This window comes from Pleurodeles waltl, chromosome 10 (assembly GCF_031143425.1).
Source record: "Pleurodeles waltl isolate 20211129_DDA chromosome 10, aPleWal1.hap1.20221129, whole genome shotgun sequence".
Lineage (NCBI taxonomy): Eukaryota > Metazoa > Chordata > Amphibia > Caudata > Salamandridae > Pleurodeles > Pleurodeles waltl.
Window position 1 is genome coordinate 679,234,132 of NC_090449.1, and position 18,758 is coordinate 679,252,889.

Sequence of the window (18,758 nt, forward strand, 5' to 3'; positions counted from 1 at the left end):
CGACGGGGAATGATTCAAGCATGTGAATCTATGAAAGATACCCCAATACTGGAGAATTTTGTTTAGGTGTTCTTTGTTGATATTACTGTGATGCTGCTGTACAATAAAGCAAGGAGAAAAACGTGTAATCCTTGCCTCTTTATCCTTAATAGAACAGAAAGCTTCCTTCACAATAACCAGGGAACGTTTCATTGTAACATCAAAATAAAAAGAATGTTTTACATTCTTACATGCTTCTTGTATAATTATAATGCCTAGGTTTTTGATCTTTAACACTCAAAAAGGACACCAAATTTAACTCATGATGTATTGGAAAAAAGATCAACGTTTGTCACGCAATCATCTTCTTTCAAAACAATAAAAGGCCAGCAACTGTAAACTTTTAGACTTGGAGACTAACCAAAAAGTCCACACAAACATACATGTTCAAATCTAGTTTTTTTTATGTTTGAGGCTAAACACACTTTCTCCCTCATACAATACAAAGATTCACACAGTCACTATATTCTGTAGAAACCTAAATTAGTAGACGTTGCAGAACCCCAACTAGGGCAACAGCAGCAGAACACTGCCACATGGTTGTTTTCAGTCTTGCTGCTATTTTGGCTGGGAATGGTTTACCTTATTTGTTCATGTACACAGCCATTAACAAGCAGAGGACTCATGTGCCATACAGCATGATTTTTGCCTAGTTTGCAATTAGAACAGAGTATCTCTTGAGGAAAACAGGGATGGAGATATAAGAAAGGCATATTGAAATACAATCGCAATTCAACTTTTTCCCCCATTAATATTTGATGTGGTACCTCTCCACTACCTGTACCTTGTGTGGGGAGGGGTATGCGGTATGTTGCATACAGAAAACAGATTTGAAGAACATAGAAACAGTCATGTAAGCAATACTGTGATTGTAAAATTCAGTATCCACACAAAATCATATTCCTAGCAAGTAGGTGGTACCATATACCCATCAATTATCGTCAATGAAAAGGTGAAATAGAGTGATTCACTTCGTTTAATAGTTTAGACACCAAACAATAGTGTAAAAATCTAACATATGCTGAGCAATTAATTCCCAAAAAAGCAACCCTTGTCCTGGCACGGTGGGTGCTACTACCAATTAAATATTAGTCACCAATATTTATCCAAACAAAATTTGCAGGAGGTGGAGCATGGGTCTGATGAAATTAGAACTTCTACTGTAAAAGTTCTAGGCCACTATTGCTGCCAAGCATTAAGTGCATAGCCATGATTTGTTTGTTGGTTTCAAACAATATTTTAAAACATACTTTTTGTCTTCTAAAACACGTTAGATGTCAGTCACAGATTCAAATGGTATAGCACTTAGGTAAATCCATTCAGCAAATGAAGATACTCGGAGAGTTGCAAATAGGTAGCCACTCGCTCTAACTAAATCAGACATTCCTGTGGCATGAAAAACACTTGTTATAGCCGGTGTATTTTATCGTGGTCCTCAAAAGGTTTCAAATTGTGCAAATTGTCCCACCACTGGTAAAGAAAATTTTCAGCGATTAACTTGAACCAAGGAGTGATCTGGACTTCACCATGTTTTGCTTTTTCGAATAGTTCCTGGAGTTCTTCCTTTGCCACATAGCAGTGGCTCTTTATTTCGTTGGGATCAGGGTCCAGTGTTACATTTTTTTTAACAAACAGGATATAATCTATTTCATGTTCACCCCAGATTCCATCTGACTGTGCCTTGTAGTGAATTCGGGTAAGATAGTGAAGTTCTTCAGGTGTCACCTGGAATAACAACATTTACAATTAACAAAGCTGGCCAAATACATTTGATCAAATATGCATGAACTGTGAATAAATACAGGCCATTTGAAATTCTTTTTTGTTCTAGAAAACGGCAGTTCACCCACGTTTCCTGTACATAAAAAAACACAGAACAGTCACTCATGCCCAATCTAAACAGAGTCAATCTAGATTTTCCAGCGCTTAACACTAAGGATATGTTGACTACATTGATACTGTTAATCTTTGCAAGTGTGTGAGAATGTGAAGAGTACAAACATATTCACAGATCTCGTAATACCCTTCATTTCATGTGTGAGTAATTGAACAAATCCTGATTTTCTTCTTGGAATTCAGGTAGTTGCTGTTTTGATTTTCCTTTTAACTGCAAGAGGGAATGCTTGACAAAGGGCATTGTGAGATCTGAGACCAAGCAGAGGTTCAGGCAATACTCTTACTTCCAGTCACTTTAACTCCACTAATTCTAAAATGGCAGGTGTATTCTAGGCTGTTGTGATGATAAACTATTTATTGGTTGTGATGTTTTGATGCCTGAACATAGTGTTCCTGATAACTTTTATTTGTCTTACTAAAATAATGCTTTTGATGCAATTTATACAGTGCTGTTCACATAGAAACAGCTAATAAAAATTCCACTACCTTTTCCAAGCTTTGGAAACACAAGTATAGAGAACATATTTCTTTGACTAGAGGTAATGCAGTTGGCTACTACTTTTAAACAAGCATTTGCAAGGCAACAGGTCTCACGTTTGCTGGAGCTAGAGCAATTAGCATTGTAAACTCTTACCCGGACTTTTCTTGCCACATGAATTGAAAATGAAAATAAAACAGTTCACATAACTAACTGGACTTTTCTTGCCATATAACCTGAAAAGTAAGTTTCACATAAGCGAGCGGACGGCCGCCATCAGTGCAAAGCAGAGACACAAAGAGAAATAAAAGTTCACTCGTAGTGAAACCTATTGGCAAAAGTGCAATTATACATGTAACCGGCAAAAGTGCAATTATCTACATAACGGGCAAAAGTGGAATTACCTATGTAGAATGGTCGATGTCATGCAAAGCGCTCGACCTCTCCCCAGCGAGATCGCGCTGTGAAAAAAGAGAAAAAGTAGTCCAGAAACCGGACAGAAAACGTGGAGCCTCGTATGTATTCAGTACTTGGTCGCTCTGCTCGAGGAGGGCTCAACACTGGAAAAGGCATGATTTATGCATGCCTTTAACCAATGAAAGCAAGCAGATTTTAAAAGGCAAGCTCATGAACCAATGAAAGAGACTGACGTGACATGGGCGTGGTTTGAAGATGGGGTCATGGGAACTGTGCAAACGTGCAAGCAGTTCAAGCTTCACTGAGAGTGAAAATCATTAAGTCAGTGAAGGGAAGGCAGGAATGGGGAAATATGTGAACGTGACAGCCTCCCGTGCATATTGAGATGATTAAGTGAGGTCGCAGGGAACGTGGGAGAGAGAGAAGGAGGAAGCCAGTGAAGCGGAAAAGAGTGTGAAGGTCCCGAGTAAGGTAAAATGAAAGTCTTGCGAGGGCACGAAGCAGATGTGTCTAAGACTGATTATTAATGCCTCATCAACAAAACATAATGGGGACTCTAAAGGCACAATGTAACTTTCCTTGAAGCGTCAGGGGGCTTGAAAGACAGTCCATCCAAACAACGGAAAAGCATTCTAAACATAGCCAGTTGCTTAAAGGGGCTGGCCCACCTTCAAAGTCCACTGTCTCTGTACTACATCTTATATGTACCTCTTTTTTTTTTTTTTTAAGAATTGGTAACACTGGAACTCACAGACAGCAAAGCTGTGTGTAGTGAGACAAAAAGCCCAGACTCACACTGCACATTTTTCTTTAAATTGTTCCAATTCAAGATGATCTCTCATGCCCTGCCAGGATAAATCAAAACCTGTGGGTGTTGCTGCAATCCTTGGTTATGGCTAAAGTACCCGACATGTGGAAAACCAAAACGTGATGCAAATTCGACCTTGATAGAAGGTGGAAAAATGTTATGAAATCTGAAGTGTGAATTATGCAATATGCTAAAAACGGGCTTCTGACTGAGGGGAAAACATTTTAGTCAGGATTTTGAAGAGTAAGAACGATTACAATTGCACATTCATAGAGGCTCAAGGATCTGGAACAATCATCTGCTTTCACAAATATTTAGGAGGGAAGCTTTAATTATTGGACAATCACAGGATCGCAAAGGACCACACAATTATACCAATGTTTCGTTTTAGATTTTAAAAATAGTTATTACAAATAGTTTTAGAATGTAAGATTTCTAGTGCACGTTATTTAAGATATCTCCAAGTCCAAGATTTATATTCAACTATTTCCGCAACAGGTCCATTTTATAGTATGCACCTCTTCATTTAGTTAATTATTACCACGTTGATTTCTTCTATTTCCAAACATGATAAATGCAATTTTTGTAGTACATCTGGGACTTGTTTTGTACAATCAGATAAATGGACTAAGTGGTTAGGAAACACCTAGTAGACAGCATCAGTGTTAAAAGGCTAAGGAGCACTAGGGCATTTACAGAAAGGTACCAGTTATAGAAGTTTTCCTCTGACTTCTGCTACACCTGGAACGCTAAAGGAATGGCATAAAGAGCCAACTGCTCAATGTTCCAGATGTATGGGGCTGGATACATTTGGGATACATATATTTGTTAGAGTCACGCTTCAGGAATTCTTGGTAATGACATTCAAATTGATTAGTGATGTACTGGGTCAGGTAATCAAGATTAACCTGGAAGCGTATGATACTTTGCAGAACGCATTTTTAATCACCTGAACATGGAAAGACAAACTATCTGATTTTGAGGACTGGAAGAATGAATTGTTGGAATGTTTATGCACTGAGAAAATAATCAATGTTTTATCTTCCTACTCCAGGAGATTTCAGTATTTGTGGCTGAGATTCACAAATAATATGGCAATTTGAGTTTTTATCGTAACCTGTATATTTTTCTGGCTATTTCTTTGCGTTTCATTTTCCATTTCTTTTCTAACATCTCAGATTCTATGTCAGGACCAGACGCTCGGATTATGCCTTCTTTCTCCACTTTACTTTCAACAGCAGCCATTTTAAAAATAATAAATTACCTTTCCCATAACCCTAGGGAAAGTCAAAACAACAATAGCCAATTACAGCATAGTGTTAATATTATAGTCCCACAACTCTATCCATGCTCCTTCTTTTCTTTGTTGCTGCAGTTAATTCTATGTCAGGACCGGAGGCTCAGATTATGCTTCTCTTTCCATGCTTTATTTATACACAGCAGCCAATGAACATCATGGAAAAAACAAAAACTACATGACCCAACATCAGTCATGACACGTGATGAACCATAGAGGAGGCAGCCTATAAAACGTAGAATCACACCAAGACACTCCTCTTTCTTTGCTGCTTCGCAGCCAGATAAGTGTGATTTTGTTTTACTGTTATGATGTTAAGTAATGTTAGGAGCGGGCTTTTCCCCTCCTTATAAGCGCACTTTTGCGCTTTTTACTAAGTGGAGTGGGAGTAGGGAGCAGGACTCGCGCTTTGCGCGATCCTAATTACTGCCGTGGAGATGTTCCCCTTCTAGTGTTATAAAAGTTTATTTTACGAGCCGCGCTCGCTGTGAGCGCGTTTTATGATCCCACGTAGCTCTGACTTGATCTTCGTCTGCGCGCGTGCGAGACCTTCTTTGTCTTCCCGCACGGCCTCGACTCTGCTGTGTTTTGTTGAACGCTCGCTTTGAGCGTTTGGGTTTTAGCTTTATTCACGCTCGTCGGAGCGTGAAGAAATCAATAGCGTTGCCCAGCTCCGGCTTCCAGCGCTCCTACCGAGCGCTTGCCTCTAGCGTTTTTTTTTTCCCCACCCCGGGGCCTCATATATTTTTTCAGCGCTCGTTTAGTTACTCTTCATTCGCTCGGCGGAGCGTGACGATATTAATAGTTCGGCTCAGCGCCGGCTTCCAGCGCTTCTGCCGTGCGCTTGCCTCGTCCTTCAACGCTCGTTCGGGGCGTAATTGCGTTTAGTTCATGCTCTATTGAGCTTGGGCAAATAGTTTTCTCGCGCTCCAGCTTCTGGTATTCAACGCGCTTCCTGAGCGCGTGTTCAATTAATTTAATTTCGTTTTTCATTTTTTCAGTCCCCCTTCTAAGGGCTTTACAGAGGCTCTGCCTCATCAGCAATTAGCGCATCTGCGCCAGTTAACCCTCGGCTAGAGGTTTATTATTTGAGAGGCTCTGCCTTGTATCTCAGGTGCTACTGCACTTTGGCCCAGATTATTGACATCTCCATCGGCTCAGCTCCCTCTACGCCCCAGTGCTTGGACGCTGGGGTTGAAATAATTTCTATTCAGGCTGGGCCTGGTTTCAAGGTCATTAATCCCCATTTGGGCAACTCCCTCCACATCTAAAAAGTTGTAAAAAATTTCTTGAAAAATTTGTATTGCCTTGAATTGTTGTGGATTGATTATACTGCTCCTCGGGAGCTACCTATTTACTGTGTTCAGTATGGCTGGTTATGATGACCAAGCAGAGGACTTATATTATTTTGAAGATAATACTGGCTCTTTTGACCAGGATTTGGTGTATGCGCTAGACGCAAGGATGTGCCATTCAGTCGATCAGGCCTTAGTTCAGGCCATTCAACCCAATAAGCATCATCTCTTGGGTTTAGTCGACCAGCAAGCCTGGTCAGCACCCGCAGGCGCCATCCCCATGGGAGAACCGTCTTTTTCGGCAGACTCTCAATCTGCAAAACATATCCCTAATCCGCATGCTGCAGATTTCCAATCCCTCCTTAGGAATATGGCTAGGGAGCACGATTACAATGCAGGATCGCTAAAGAAAGCGGGGGATGCTCCTGCATCTTCTTCCGCTTCATCCGGTCATTCTTCAGAGCAGGAGGATGCTCCTCCACGTAAGCGCAAGAAGAAAGCCCACCACCAAGAGGCTCCAACCCCGAAGGTGTTGACTTTCGAGCCGGAAGACATCGTGCACCCCAGATCCTCTCTGTGGTTGCCGCCCCCGGAGGTGGCGGACTATGTTGAAGCACACATAAGGCACGGGTTTGATAAAGATATTCGATCTAGGCTAAGATCTGAGTGCCCAGACCTGACTTTCCCTCCAAAGTCACAGAGACTCCAGAATTAGATCCTACCCTTGTTACGTTCCTCAAAAAATCAGCCAAGGATCTGAAAAAGGGTATCGATCGCGCCTGGCGTGGATGTCAGGACAAACTTTTAGATGTTTCTGGGCCGCTAACAAAAATTCTGGAATTGGCCTTTCAGGCCAAGGAATCGGGGGATCCCATTAACCCGGATATTCTAGTTGGTTGGGCACAGAGGGCGCTATGTTTCTTGGGCAATGCTAATTGCGCTATTTCGTCTGAACGACGCAGATCGGGCTTGATGAAACTAGACCCCAAACTGGCAGACCTAGCTGCATCAGAATCTGGGCCCGTGGCTCAGGGCCTACTTTTTGGTTCTCCTTTCATGAAGGAACTGGCGAAGTTCGTATCCACCTATGCCAGTCTGGACAAGGCCACTTTTTCGTGGGGCCGGACGCTACAGATGGCGTGCCTTCGGCCGTTTCAATCAGCAAAGCCCCTACCGTGGATCCTTCCAACAAGGAAGAGGGGGTTCCCAGGGTTACGATGCCTCATCCACCTTCTACCCATCAAGACCTAGATATGGTCGAGGCAGATTCCGCAGAGGAAGAGCGAAAGGTCAACAATCTTTCTCCCAGGACTCGGGAGCCACAGGTGAGCTTGATTGTGAGTTCAGAAGTAATTTTGGGGGGCAGAACTCAGAGTTTTCTAGAGAATTGGCATCTTATCTCAGCCGATACTTGGGTCTTAGAGACCGTTCAGGGGTTCAAACTAGAATTCTACGAGACCCCTCATCAAACTTGCCTTCCCAGGCAGGGGTATTTTTTCCCATCAGGAGCACGATCTCATTTCCGCAGAGATTACAGCTCTGCTCAAGAAGGGGGCTGTTATCAGAGCTCCGCGTCATCCGTCAGGTTTTGTCAGTCCAGTCTTTCTGGTAGAAAAGAAAGGGGGCGGTTCTCGCCTAGTTCTAAATTTAAAAGACTTCAACGGTTTTTTGCTATATCGTCATTTCAAAATGGAAGGGATTCATTTACTAAGAGATGTTCTCCAAGAGGAAGACTGGTTAGTTCGCCTAGATCTAAAGGATGCTTACTTGACCATTCCTATTTTTCCTCCGCACCGGAGGTTCCTTCAGTTCTTTTGGGGAGCCGAATGTTACGAGTACAAAGTCCTTCCCTTTGGCCTGTCCTCTGCCCCGTGGTGTTTCACGAAGGTCATGCGTCCAGTAGTAGAATTTCTTCGCTCCCAAGGGGTCAGACTTATCGTCTATCTAGACGACATCCTAATCATGGCTCAAGATCGAGATCTTCTGTTAGATCACCTCAATTGGTCGGTGTCTCTTCTTCAGAGTCTGGGTTTCATAATCAATGCCCAGAAATCTGTCCTGACCCCATCGCATCGGATAGACTTTCTGGGTTTCCAGATAGACTCTTTGCGATCTCTTCTGATTCTTCCTTCGGGGAAGATCCGGTCTATCAAGAAGGAATTAAAGTCTCTATTATCCAGACAGACTGTTTCCTTACGAGCGATTGCTCGCATGGTGGGCCTGCTATCTTCTTCGATTCAGGCAATTTTTCCGGGTCCCTTGCATTACCGAGCCCTTCAACGTTTGAAGATTTCTCATCTTCAGAAGGGTCTCAGCTATGCGGACCAAGTTCCGTTGTCGGAGGAGTCTCGTGCAGAGATGCATTGGTGGCTCGATCATATGGAGGCCTGGAACGGCAGAGCGATATTCATCTCTCTCCCGGATGTAGTGATAGAGTCCGACGCCAGTCGTTGGGGCTGGGGAGCCCGGTGCGGCTCAGTGTCCACGGGAGGCAGATGGTCATCCTCGGAGTTGAATCTCCACATAAATTGCTTGGAACTCCTAGCAGGAGCATTTGCAATCAAGAGTCTTTCTCCCATCAGAGCGAATTGTTGCATTCTTCTTCGCATGGACAATATCTCGTCAGTGAGATATGTCAACAAGCTGGGGGGACTCGTTCACGCATTTTAGCAGAAATAGCCAAGGAATTCTGGCACTTTTGTCTTCAGCACAGAATTTTGGTGGTAGCGGAGTACCTCCCGGGGACCAGCAACTTAGTAGCAGACTGGAACTCACGTCACCTGAGAGATTTCAGCGACTGGAGGTTACATCCCAGAGTTTTCCGGACTCTGTCTGCGAAATGGGGTCCTTTTTCGATAGATCTGTTTGCATCTCGCCTCAATCGGCAGATGAAACGTTTTTTCAGTTGGAGACCAGATCCGGAGGCATCGAGGACGGATGCGTTTCTTCAGGACTGGTCTCAGGAGCTGAGTTATGCTTTTCCTCCTTTCCTGATGATTCCCAGGGTTTTGGCCCAGATCAGACGTCAGCAAGCGGAATTAGTGCTAGTGACGCCTCTTTGGAGATCGCAAGCGTGGTTCCCGATAGCAATGGAACTCAGTTGCGATCATCCGATACTACTTCCCTTCCGAGAGAATCTCCTCCAGGACCCTCAGGGTTTATTTCACCCGTTGATTCTGGCAGGCAAGTTGTCCCTGATGGCCTGGCGTCTTTCAGCCAGAGATGGGTCATCCCAGGACTTTCGCAGGAGTCTTCCGATTTGATTGCAGGTTCCTGGTCCGCCAGTACTCACAAGAGATACGCTTCGGCGTGGAAGCGATGGGGTGCTTGGTGTAGTTCTAGGAGTGCAGATCCTTCTTCAGCAGGTATCTGTCTGGTCCTGAATTTCCTCTCCTCCTTAGCAGCATCAGGTTTGGCATACCGTTCTATTAATAATTACAGGTCCGCTATTTCAGCAGGACATTTACCAGTAGAAGGTAAACCCATTGGTGAGGCACCTCTGGTGTGTAAATTAATGAGGGGTATCAGATTAGCTAACCCTCCACGACCACATTATTCGTCCCTTTGGGATGTTAATGTGGTCCTTAAGTTTTTAGAATCCTGGCCTGCTAATAGATTTTTGTCTAGAAAACAATTATCAGCTAAACTCACCATGTTATTGTGTTTAATATCATGTAAGAGAGTGTCAGATGTTAGGGCTCTAGATTTGGCGGGGAGAGTTTTTTCTCCTGATGGAGTTGTTTTTTCCATCTCCCGCAGAACTAAATGCAATTTAAAATCAGTGACTTATCCATGTTTTGTGGACAACCCCAAGCTTTGTGTGGTACAATGTCTTAAAGCTTACGAGGTAAGTACAGAAGAGTTTTGTTCTGATTTGGGGGGTCAATTACTTATTTCTCTGGTTAAACCATATCATCCTGTTTCATCAGCCACTCTCGCTAGGTGGATGCTTTGGTTGCTGAGTGAAGCAGGTATTGATGTTTCTAGGTTTGGTGCGCATTCTGCCAGAGGGGCTATGGCATCAAAGTCTTTGGCTTTAGGTTCCCGCTTAGAGGACATTTTGAAGGCAGCAGATTGGTCTTCTCTTTCTACCTTTAAAACTTTTTACTATAAACCTATTGTTGATATAGCCTCTGTAGTTGTGAATCAGCTTTGAACAAGCATAATCTGAGCCTCCGGTCCTGACATAGAATAAAAAAAATTCTAGCTTTCGCGCTAAGAATTTTTCAATTCTATTAAGGACACGGGATCCTATTTCAGCAGGTCGTCTGCCAATTGAGGGCCTTCCAGTGGGGAACATCCTTCGGTGAGGAAACTGATGAGGAGAATACATCTGTCTGATCCACCTGAACTCAGTCCTCCTTATTGTGGGATGTCAAACAAGTACTTTGTCTATTCCAGACTTGGCCATATAATAAATGCCTCTAGGAAACAAATGTCTGGTAAATTGACAATGTTGTTGTGCTTGGTCTCTTGTCGTAGGGTGTCTGATGTTAGAACACTGGACATTTCAGGTAGGGTTCTCACCCCTGACGGTGTGACATTCCATATATCCAGAAGGACGAAGTACAACTCCAGGTTAGTCTCCTACCCAGCAATTCCTCACAAACGTAAACTCTGTGTTGTCAAATACTTTAAAGCATCCGAGGCTGCCACCGAAGAGTTCAGGTCGGCAGGCAAACAGCAATTATTCATCACCCTATGTAAACCGTTTAAGGTGGTTTCGTATCCCACTATTGCTCAGTGGGTGAAAGGTATTCTGCAGGAGGCTAGAATCAACACTTCCAATTTTGGTGCACACTCAGCAAGTGGTGCTATGGCTTTCAAACCATTCGTGTTGGGAGTCCGTTTAGAAGCTATTCTAAATGCAGCGGATTGGTCTTACGATTCTAAATTTAAACCGTTTTATTTTAAACCCGTGGCCCATAGAGCATCCTCAATGGTGGACAAGCTTTGAACTGGCATAATCCGAGACTCCGGTCTTGACATAGAATGAAAAATTTCCTAGCTAGCGTAACAAATAGTTTCAGTTCTATTAAGTACACAGAGGAGGGGATTATTCCCTCCTGTAGAAACAGGGATTCTCTTTATTGCCCACCTTCTCTGTATTTAAACTTTTAATTATAATGAAACCAAGGATTGCTAAACATCTAGGTCCGCTTCATTTAGCAATGTGGAAGCTATTTATCTTCATCTATGTAAGAGAATCTCTCGTTGGGTATAAGTAACACTGCTCCTTCTATTCACCTATGAGTTATATTGTTGTAATTATGCATTTCATGATGAATGCTGTAGTTGTGGTATTATGCACTGATACAGTTCGCTGGAATAACTGATGTTTGGTAATATTTATACAATTTATCTTAAAGGCACAGGATGTACTGTTTTTTTTTTTTCAGCAGCCAAAGAGGCTTCAAAGTAAGACTGATGAGAAGAGCCAACTGTTTTCTATTCATCTGGTTCCTGCCACACGAAGAAACAGGGAGCACGGATAGAGTTGTGGAACTATAATATGGACACTATGCTATGATTGGCTATCATTGTTTTGACTTTCTCTAGGGTTATGGGAAAGGTAGTTTGTTATTCTTAAAATGGCTGTTGTTAAAAATAAAAGTGGAGAAAGAAGGCATAATCCTTGCCTCCTTGTCCTTACTAGAAATAAAACTTTCCATTACACTAGCTCAGACATTTTTCATTTGTCCATCTCCCATAATTTTAAAACCAAAAACACACTAACAAGCACTCAACCCTTAATTTTCTCTGTGATTACTGCATAAGAAACATGACTAATCTTCAATTGCTTTTAGCAACATTCTTCAATAAAATAGATTCTTCAATAAAATACAATGTTTTTGAGAGTCATTGACTGAATCCACAATTCCCCAAACAGCACAAGGGTCTGAGAATGGATGTCTCTTTCAGATATATGAAATAAACCAATTTGCACATTGATCTTGGCAACTATACTAGACCTACTGATACAATTAGTTGGCCCAGAGTAGAATCATATGTATACGATGATATTAGGAAAATAATTTACCTGGTGGATAAGGTGAAAAAGTTCAAAAGGAAGAAAAGTCCTCTACGTGTGCTGTGTAATCCTAGATTTGAATCTTAAGGTGCTAACACTTTTGCAGTGCCACTGCTGTGCACACCAAGGCGACCAATCTACATGTGTAATTGTTCTGAAGAGGGAGGTGTGACGGGAGGGGAGAGAAGGGAGTGTATTATTTTTCTTGTATCATTGCAAAGAATCCCTTTGATCTGGTCAACAAGATGTACTGGGCATCTAAACACTGCTAGGTCAAGAATAAATAGGTTTCTACTGAGAAAGGTAATTATGGGACGAGCCACTGGACTAGATTGCCTGCTGTCTGTAACTCTATATATCCTAGCGATGGGAACTTTAGTGAACCAAAAAGGCCTGAACGTGTTGTATTTGAGATGATACTTGAAAATATGCATGAGTTAAATATGGCTTAGCGTTTTCAGTTTACATTAACCAAGGTGGGGCAAAAAATGCATGCTTTCAATGTAATGTGGTTCAGGATACGTTTATGCCAGTTTGAAACTCTGAATAGCTTCCTGTTTAAACCAGAGACCGCAGCATGGCCTTGGTGCAATTCCCTCAACATGGGCTGGATAAAATGAAAATCAGCAGAACTGGTCATCAACATTACTGCCAACTATATCTATTAGTAAAAATGTGGATAGCCTACATCGCTTTCAGAAAATATGAAAAGTTGAAGCAGGTGTTTAGGAATAGTGTGAATAATGTCACAATGAATATGAACATCCTCTCTGGGTAGTATTTTTAGGTGTCACCCAATTTTAACTGTGAAGACAGGACTTGAAGATAATTCAAATGTGTATCTGAGGGAGAGGGTTGGAGGGGTGTCTAGATATTCTGGAGCGATCAACTGAGGAGGATGAACTGGCATAGCGAATATTAAATTACACTTTAAGGCATCAGAGTTCTGCAGAATATATTTTCAGTGGATGAAACATTCATCTGATCAACATTGGCTTGATAAAATGAATCAGCTGGATACAAGAGCAATTTTATATAGGCGATCTGGCTCTTCAAGCACAAAAAGAAGAATATCTGGCAATTCTATAGTGCTGTCCCACAGCCAGACTTTTCTTGATTATATGGGATTCAGTGGAGATTTTTCCAGTTCCCTTTGCATGGAAAAAGGGATTACATCTAAGTGAAGCAAAAAGAGGTTACTGCGGTTGGGAGAAGGGTAAACATTAAAACCTATTTTATGACTCTTCAAACCATATCTAGAAATTCACTGAGCAGTCTAAAAAGATCTTTTAGTTGAAGAGAAAGAATGAGATACAAGCATATTGAGGCACTGTATAATATATTCAGAGTATCAGAAAATGGCAAACCACATAACTGAACAGATCTAAGAAAATGTTTATAAACAAGAAAACTGTGCCTCCAAGGGGCATAATGATTTCTTCTGCAATTTATTTGACAGTCAGTCAAAAGATGTTTATTTGGACCTTAGTCTTTAAACAACATTAAAAACAATATTAATATTGATCACCATTATGCATTTATGTACAAGTAAAATCCAGTCATGCAAGTCATTTGTATAGCCTAACCATTCGCTATAAATACGTTAAAAAGAGAAAAAAAAAATCAAGCTAAAAAACAGAAAATAATTATTTAACAGCAACCAGTCTTCCTAAAACACGTCACATCCTGAAAGTGCATATCAATGAAAAGTGCCACAGCTTACCTTTGTTCATGAATACAGTATTTAAGAAAAAATGGCTTTAAAACTATTTTTTGTATTTTTCCAAAACTTTAGACAATCTTAGAGAATGTGCAAGCAACCACATTTTACCCTTAACCCACAAGTGCAATTTTAAAGTATATCAATCATTACCATTTTTACCGTACTGTTAGGGTGGCACAGGTTTAGACCAATTCTTAATCTTAATACCTCAGATCTAAGCATGGGGTTCGACAGGGCATCTACATATGGGAACCATTATTCTTTTTGCCATGAAATGAGTATGAATTGGGTAGAGTTCATCCCTCTTAAATACCGCATATTGTGTTCTTGGGTTTAATTTTTTATTACTAAACAGAGTTCACCCTTAGCGATCCCTACATATTCCTTCCAGGTCTTTCTTTAACTCCCTTAGCCCATTTTAACTGACTTTGTATGATTTCATTTTAACACAGAGATAACTTTTTCCCTTCTGTTTCCAGGCATAACTAGAACCTTATTGCTTCAGCATATGCCATATACCTCCAAGATCTTACTGCCTAGGTCATTATTCACTTAAGTAGTGACAACAGGCTTTTTAAACATTTTCCTTCTTCATACTCCTTGTCCTTTTTACCACCTAGACATAGCAGCGCTGCTCCATAGTGAAATTGCAGACGGATCATGGCCGTCCAGGCGGTTAGCACTGGTCTTAAGGACATGTCTCCATAATCTTTATTGAATTTTTTAAGTCCACTGACTGAGGCCAATACTCTTACTTTGAGTGATCTGATATGTTTACACAATCTTTTCTCGAACCACACTCCTAAATATTTGTATTTATATACTATTTATTTTCCATCGGGTCCTAAGTGCCATTCAAGGTTTACTGTTTTGTTCCCAAACCCCATCACGTTGGGGTTACCCATTTTTATGAATAACTTTCTTATTAAAACACTCCATGAAAAAGTCCAATTTCTTTTATAAGCCTATTTCAGTCAAATCCACAATAACAAGGTCATCTGCATATGAAAGGAATGCAATATGGGTACCATTCATATTTGCGCTTAATCCCTTAGATAAAGCTAATACTGATGTTAAGTCTGCTATAAAGAGAAAAGCAAAGGGACTAGGATACATCCCTGGTGCAACCCATTACTGATAGGAATTTTCAAGCTCAGTCTTCCTTTTTGTATTAATGATTACCTGAGCCAAGTTGTATGAGTGAAGTTTTTTTAAACTCCTTAGGGATTTTCAATTTTGTCAAAGTTTCCCATGCACATTTACCATCTATCGAATCAAATGCTGCATGGAAATCGACAAAACAGCTAAGTGAAAAACCCCTTTGTTTCAACTACTTCAGTGCAAGCAACCATCAAATAAAGCAGTGGTCTATCGCAGAATGTCCTTCCTTCAACCCCTCCCTTGTTTTAACTGGACAATAGTATGTGATTCTGTCCATTCCTTAAGGCTACCTAAAAATGTTTTTTAAAACATTTTTTAACCCATATCAAGGAGAGTTATCAACCTGTAGTTTTGGGTTCTTTTGTGACCTCTTTCTTATATATCAGCCTTATAATTGTGTTGTTCCACATTTCTGGAAACTGGGCTGTAGATTGTATTCTCTGAAAAGCTAAATAGAATAAAGTAGCCCACCAATCTACATTTGTCTTAAATATGACAACAAGTAAGTTGCCTGGTCCTGCCGCTGCAGTTAATTTTAATACCAGTATGGTATCTTTAATAGTCTGTAAAGAGAACTGAGTCTTAATATCCTTGTCTGTAATGAGCTATTCCTTCCTATTCTCTTCCACTTCCTCACATACAGTTCCGTACACTTCCTTAAGATGTTCTACCCTTCCTTCTTCTACAATGCACATCATTATCCCCTTCTCCTTTCCTGATCCTTGCTGCACAAGCTGTCAGAACTTTGTTTTCCAGTAGCTCTCCTTATAAGCTCCAATTATTTGTCATTTTTTTTTATATATTCTCTTGGAGCTCACAAGGAGGGAATACGTCTTGTAATCATATTTTATCTTAGTTTTTTTTTTCTGAATTCCTTATCTGGATTTTTAATAATCTATAGTCCCTATTATACCATACATTTTCTTTTCTTGTATCTATCAGTGCCCTTTTCTGTTTATTCCTATTAGTAATTAACTCAATCTTTAGACATTGTACCATCTGGTTAATTCTTTTACAATACCATTCTATAAAACTGACTGGTGCTTCTTCCCACTGTATCACAACTTGTTTCTGTTAGCCAGTTCCAACAGATGATTCTCAGTAATGCTGGTAGTAAGTCGTTTTAAGTATTTTACCTGTAAAGGGAGTACCTTCTCTCTATTATTAGTAGCCCCCATAATTATTTCCAGGTGCGGGGTGATAGACAAAATTGCTTTCCATTTTTTAAGGTCTGTGTTATAGTACAATCAAGGTTTGTGCATCCATTTATACTACACATCCCCTTTAAGCCCAAATAATTCACCAATGATACATCTCATGTTGTTATCATACTTTCAGTGAATCTTGTGGAGCTACTAATACATGCAGATTAAATCTCTTTGAACAAGGAGTCGAACTTTTGTGGGTTGTATGGTTAAAATCTTTAATAGTCGTGCTTTCGGAGGTGGGACACCATAGGAATTGCCACCCTTGGAGACTTGATGAGGGGCACAATTCTGAAATCCTTTCAAGAGATGCAGGTTAAATATCAGCTGCGCCGAAGCCAATTCCATCACTACTTACAACATTGTTAAGCACTTATCCTGTATCTTAAAGACCTTTTGACCCTCCTGTAGGAAGTTGGCTCTGTATGTGCTATTTCAAAGTAAGGAATAGCATGCACAGAGTCCAAGGGTTCCCCTTAGAGGTAAAATAGTGGTAAAAAATAGATAATACTAATGCTCTATTTTGTGGTAGTGTGGTCGAGCAGTAGGCTTATCCAAGGAGTAGTGTTAAGCATTTGTTGTACATACACATAGCCAATAAATGAGGTACACACACTCAGAGACAAATCCAGCCAATAGGTTTTTATATAGAAAAATATCTTTTCTTAGTTTATTTTAAGAACCACAGGTTCAAATTCTACATGTAATATCTCATTCGAAAGGTATTGCAGGTAAGTACTTTAGGAACTTCAAATCATCAAAATTGCATGTAAACTTTTCAAGTTATTCACAAATAGCTGTTTTAAAAGTGGACACTTAGTGCAATTTTCACAGTTCCTAGGGGAGGTAAGTATTTGTTAGGTTAACCAGGTAAGTAAGACACTTACAGGGCTTAGTTCTTGGTCCAAGGTAGCCCACCGTTGGGGGTTCAGAGCAACCCCAAAGTCACCACACCAGCAGCTCAGGGCCGGTCAGGTGCAGAGTTCAAAGTGGTGCCCAAAACGCATAGGCTAGAATGGAGAGAAGGGGGTGCCCCGGTTCCGGTCTGCTTGCAGGTAAGTACCCGCGTCTTCGGAGGGCAGACCAGGGGGGTTTTGTAGGGCACCGGGGGGGACACAAGCCCACACAGAAATTTCACCCTCAGCAGCGCGGGGGCTGCCGGGTGCAGTGTAGAAACAAGCGTCGGGTTTGCAATGTTAGTCTATGAGAGATCAACGGATCTCTTCAGCGCTGCAGGCAGGCAAGGGGGGGGTTCCTCGGGGAAACCTCCACTTGGGCAAGGGAGAGGGACTCCTGGGGGTCACTTCTGCAGTGAAAGTCCGGTCCTTCAGGTCCTGGGGGCTGCGGGTGCAGGGTCTTTTCCAGGCGTCGGGACTTAGGTTTCAGAGAGTCGCGGTCAGGGGAAGCCTCGGGATTCCCTCTGCAGGCGGCGCTGTGGGGGCTCAGGGGGGACAGGTTTTGGTACTCACAGTCGTAGAGTAGTCCGGGGGTCCTCCCTGAGGTGTTGGTTCTCCACCAGCCGAGTCGGGGTCGCCGGGTGCAGTGTTGCAAGTCTCACGCTTCTTGCGGGGAGATTGCAGGGTCTTTAAAGCTGCTCCTTGAAACAAAGTTGCAGTCTTTTTGGAGCAGGTCCGCTGTCCTCGGGAGTTTCTTGTCTTTTTCGAAGCAGGGCAGTCCTCAGAGGATTCAGAGGTCGCTGGTCCCTTGGAAGGCGTCGCTGGAGCAGAGTTCTTTGGAAGGCAGGAGACAGGCCGGTGAGTTTCTGGAGCCAAGGCAGTTGTCGTCTTCTGGTCTTCCTCTGCAGGGGTTTTCAGCTAGGCAGTCCTTCTTCTTGTAGTTTGCAGGAATCTACTTTTCTAGGGTTCAGGGTAGCCCTTAAATACTAAATTTAAGGGCGTGTTTAGGTCTGGGGGGTTAGTAGCCAATGGCTACTAGCCCTGAGGGTGGGTACACCCTCTTTGTGCCTCCTCCCAAGGGGAGGGGGTCACAATCCTAACCCTATTGGGGGAATCCTCCATCTGCAAGATGGAGGATTTCTAAAAGTTAGAGTCACTTCAGCTCAGGACACCTTAGGGGCTGTCCTGACTGGCCAGTGACTCCTCCTTGTTGCTTTCTTTGTTCCCTCCAGCCTTGCCGCCAAAAGTGGGGGCCGTGGCCGGAGGGGGCGGGCAACTCCACTAAGCTGGAGTGCCCTGCTGGGCTGTGACAAAGGGGTGAGCCTTTGAGGCTCACCGCCAGGTGTCACAGCTCCTGCCTGGGGGAGGTGTTAGCATCTCCACCCAGTGCAGGCTTTGTTACTGGCCTCAGAGTGACAAAGGCACTCTCCCCATGGGGCCAGCAACATATCTCTGGTGTGGCAGGCTGCTGGAACTAGTCAGCCTACACAGACAGTCGGTTAAGTTTCAGGG

General features: G+C 42.2%; 1 protein-coding gene across 2 annotated transcripts in view; it reads right to left on the reverse strand.

Annotated features, from left to right (window-relative positions):
• Positions 1-997: 997 nt before the first annotated feature.
• Positions 998-18,758, reverse strand: part of IDI1 (isopentenyl-diphosphate delta isomerase 1) — a 72,233-nt gene continuing 54,472 nt past the window's right edge. The window contains exon 5 of one of the 2 annotated variants that reach the window (XM_069211191.1): positions 998-1,764. In XM_069211191.1, the coding sequence (XP_069067292.1) occupies positions 1,447-1,764 (318 nt within the window). In that variant the 3' untranslated portion in view covers positions 998-1,446. The remainder of the gene's footprint in view (positions 1,765-18,758) is intronic. The other variant, XM_069211192.1, reaches the window with a different exon arrangement.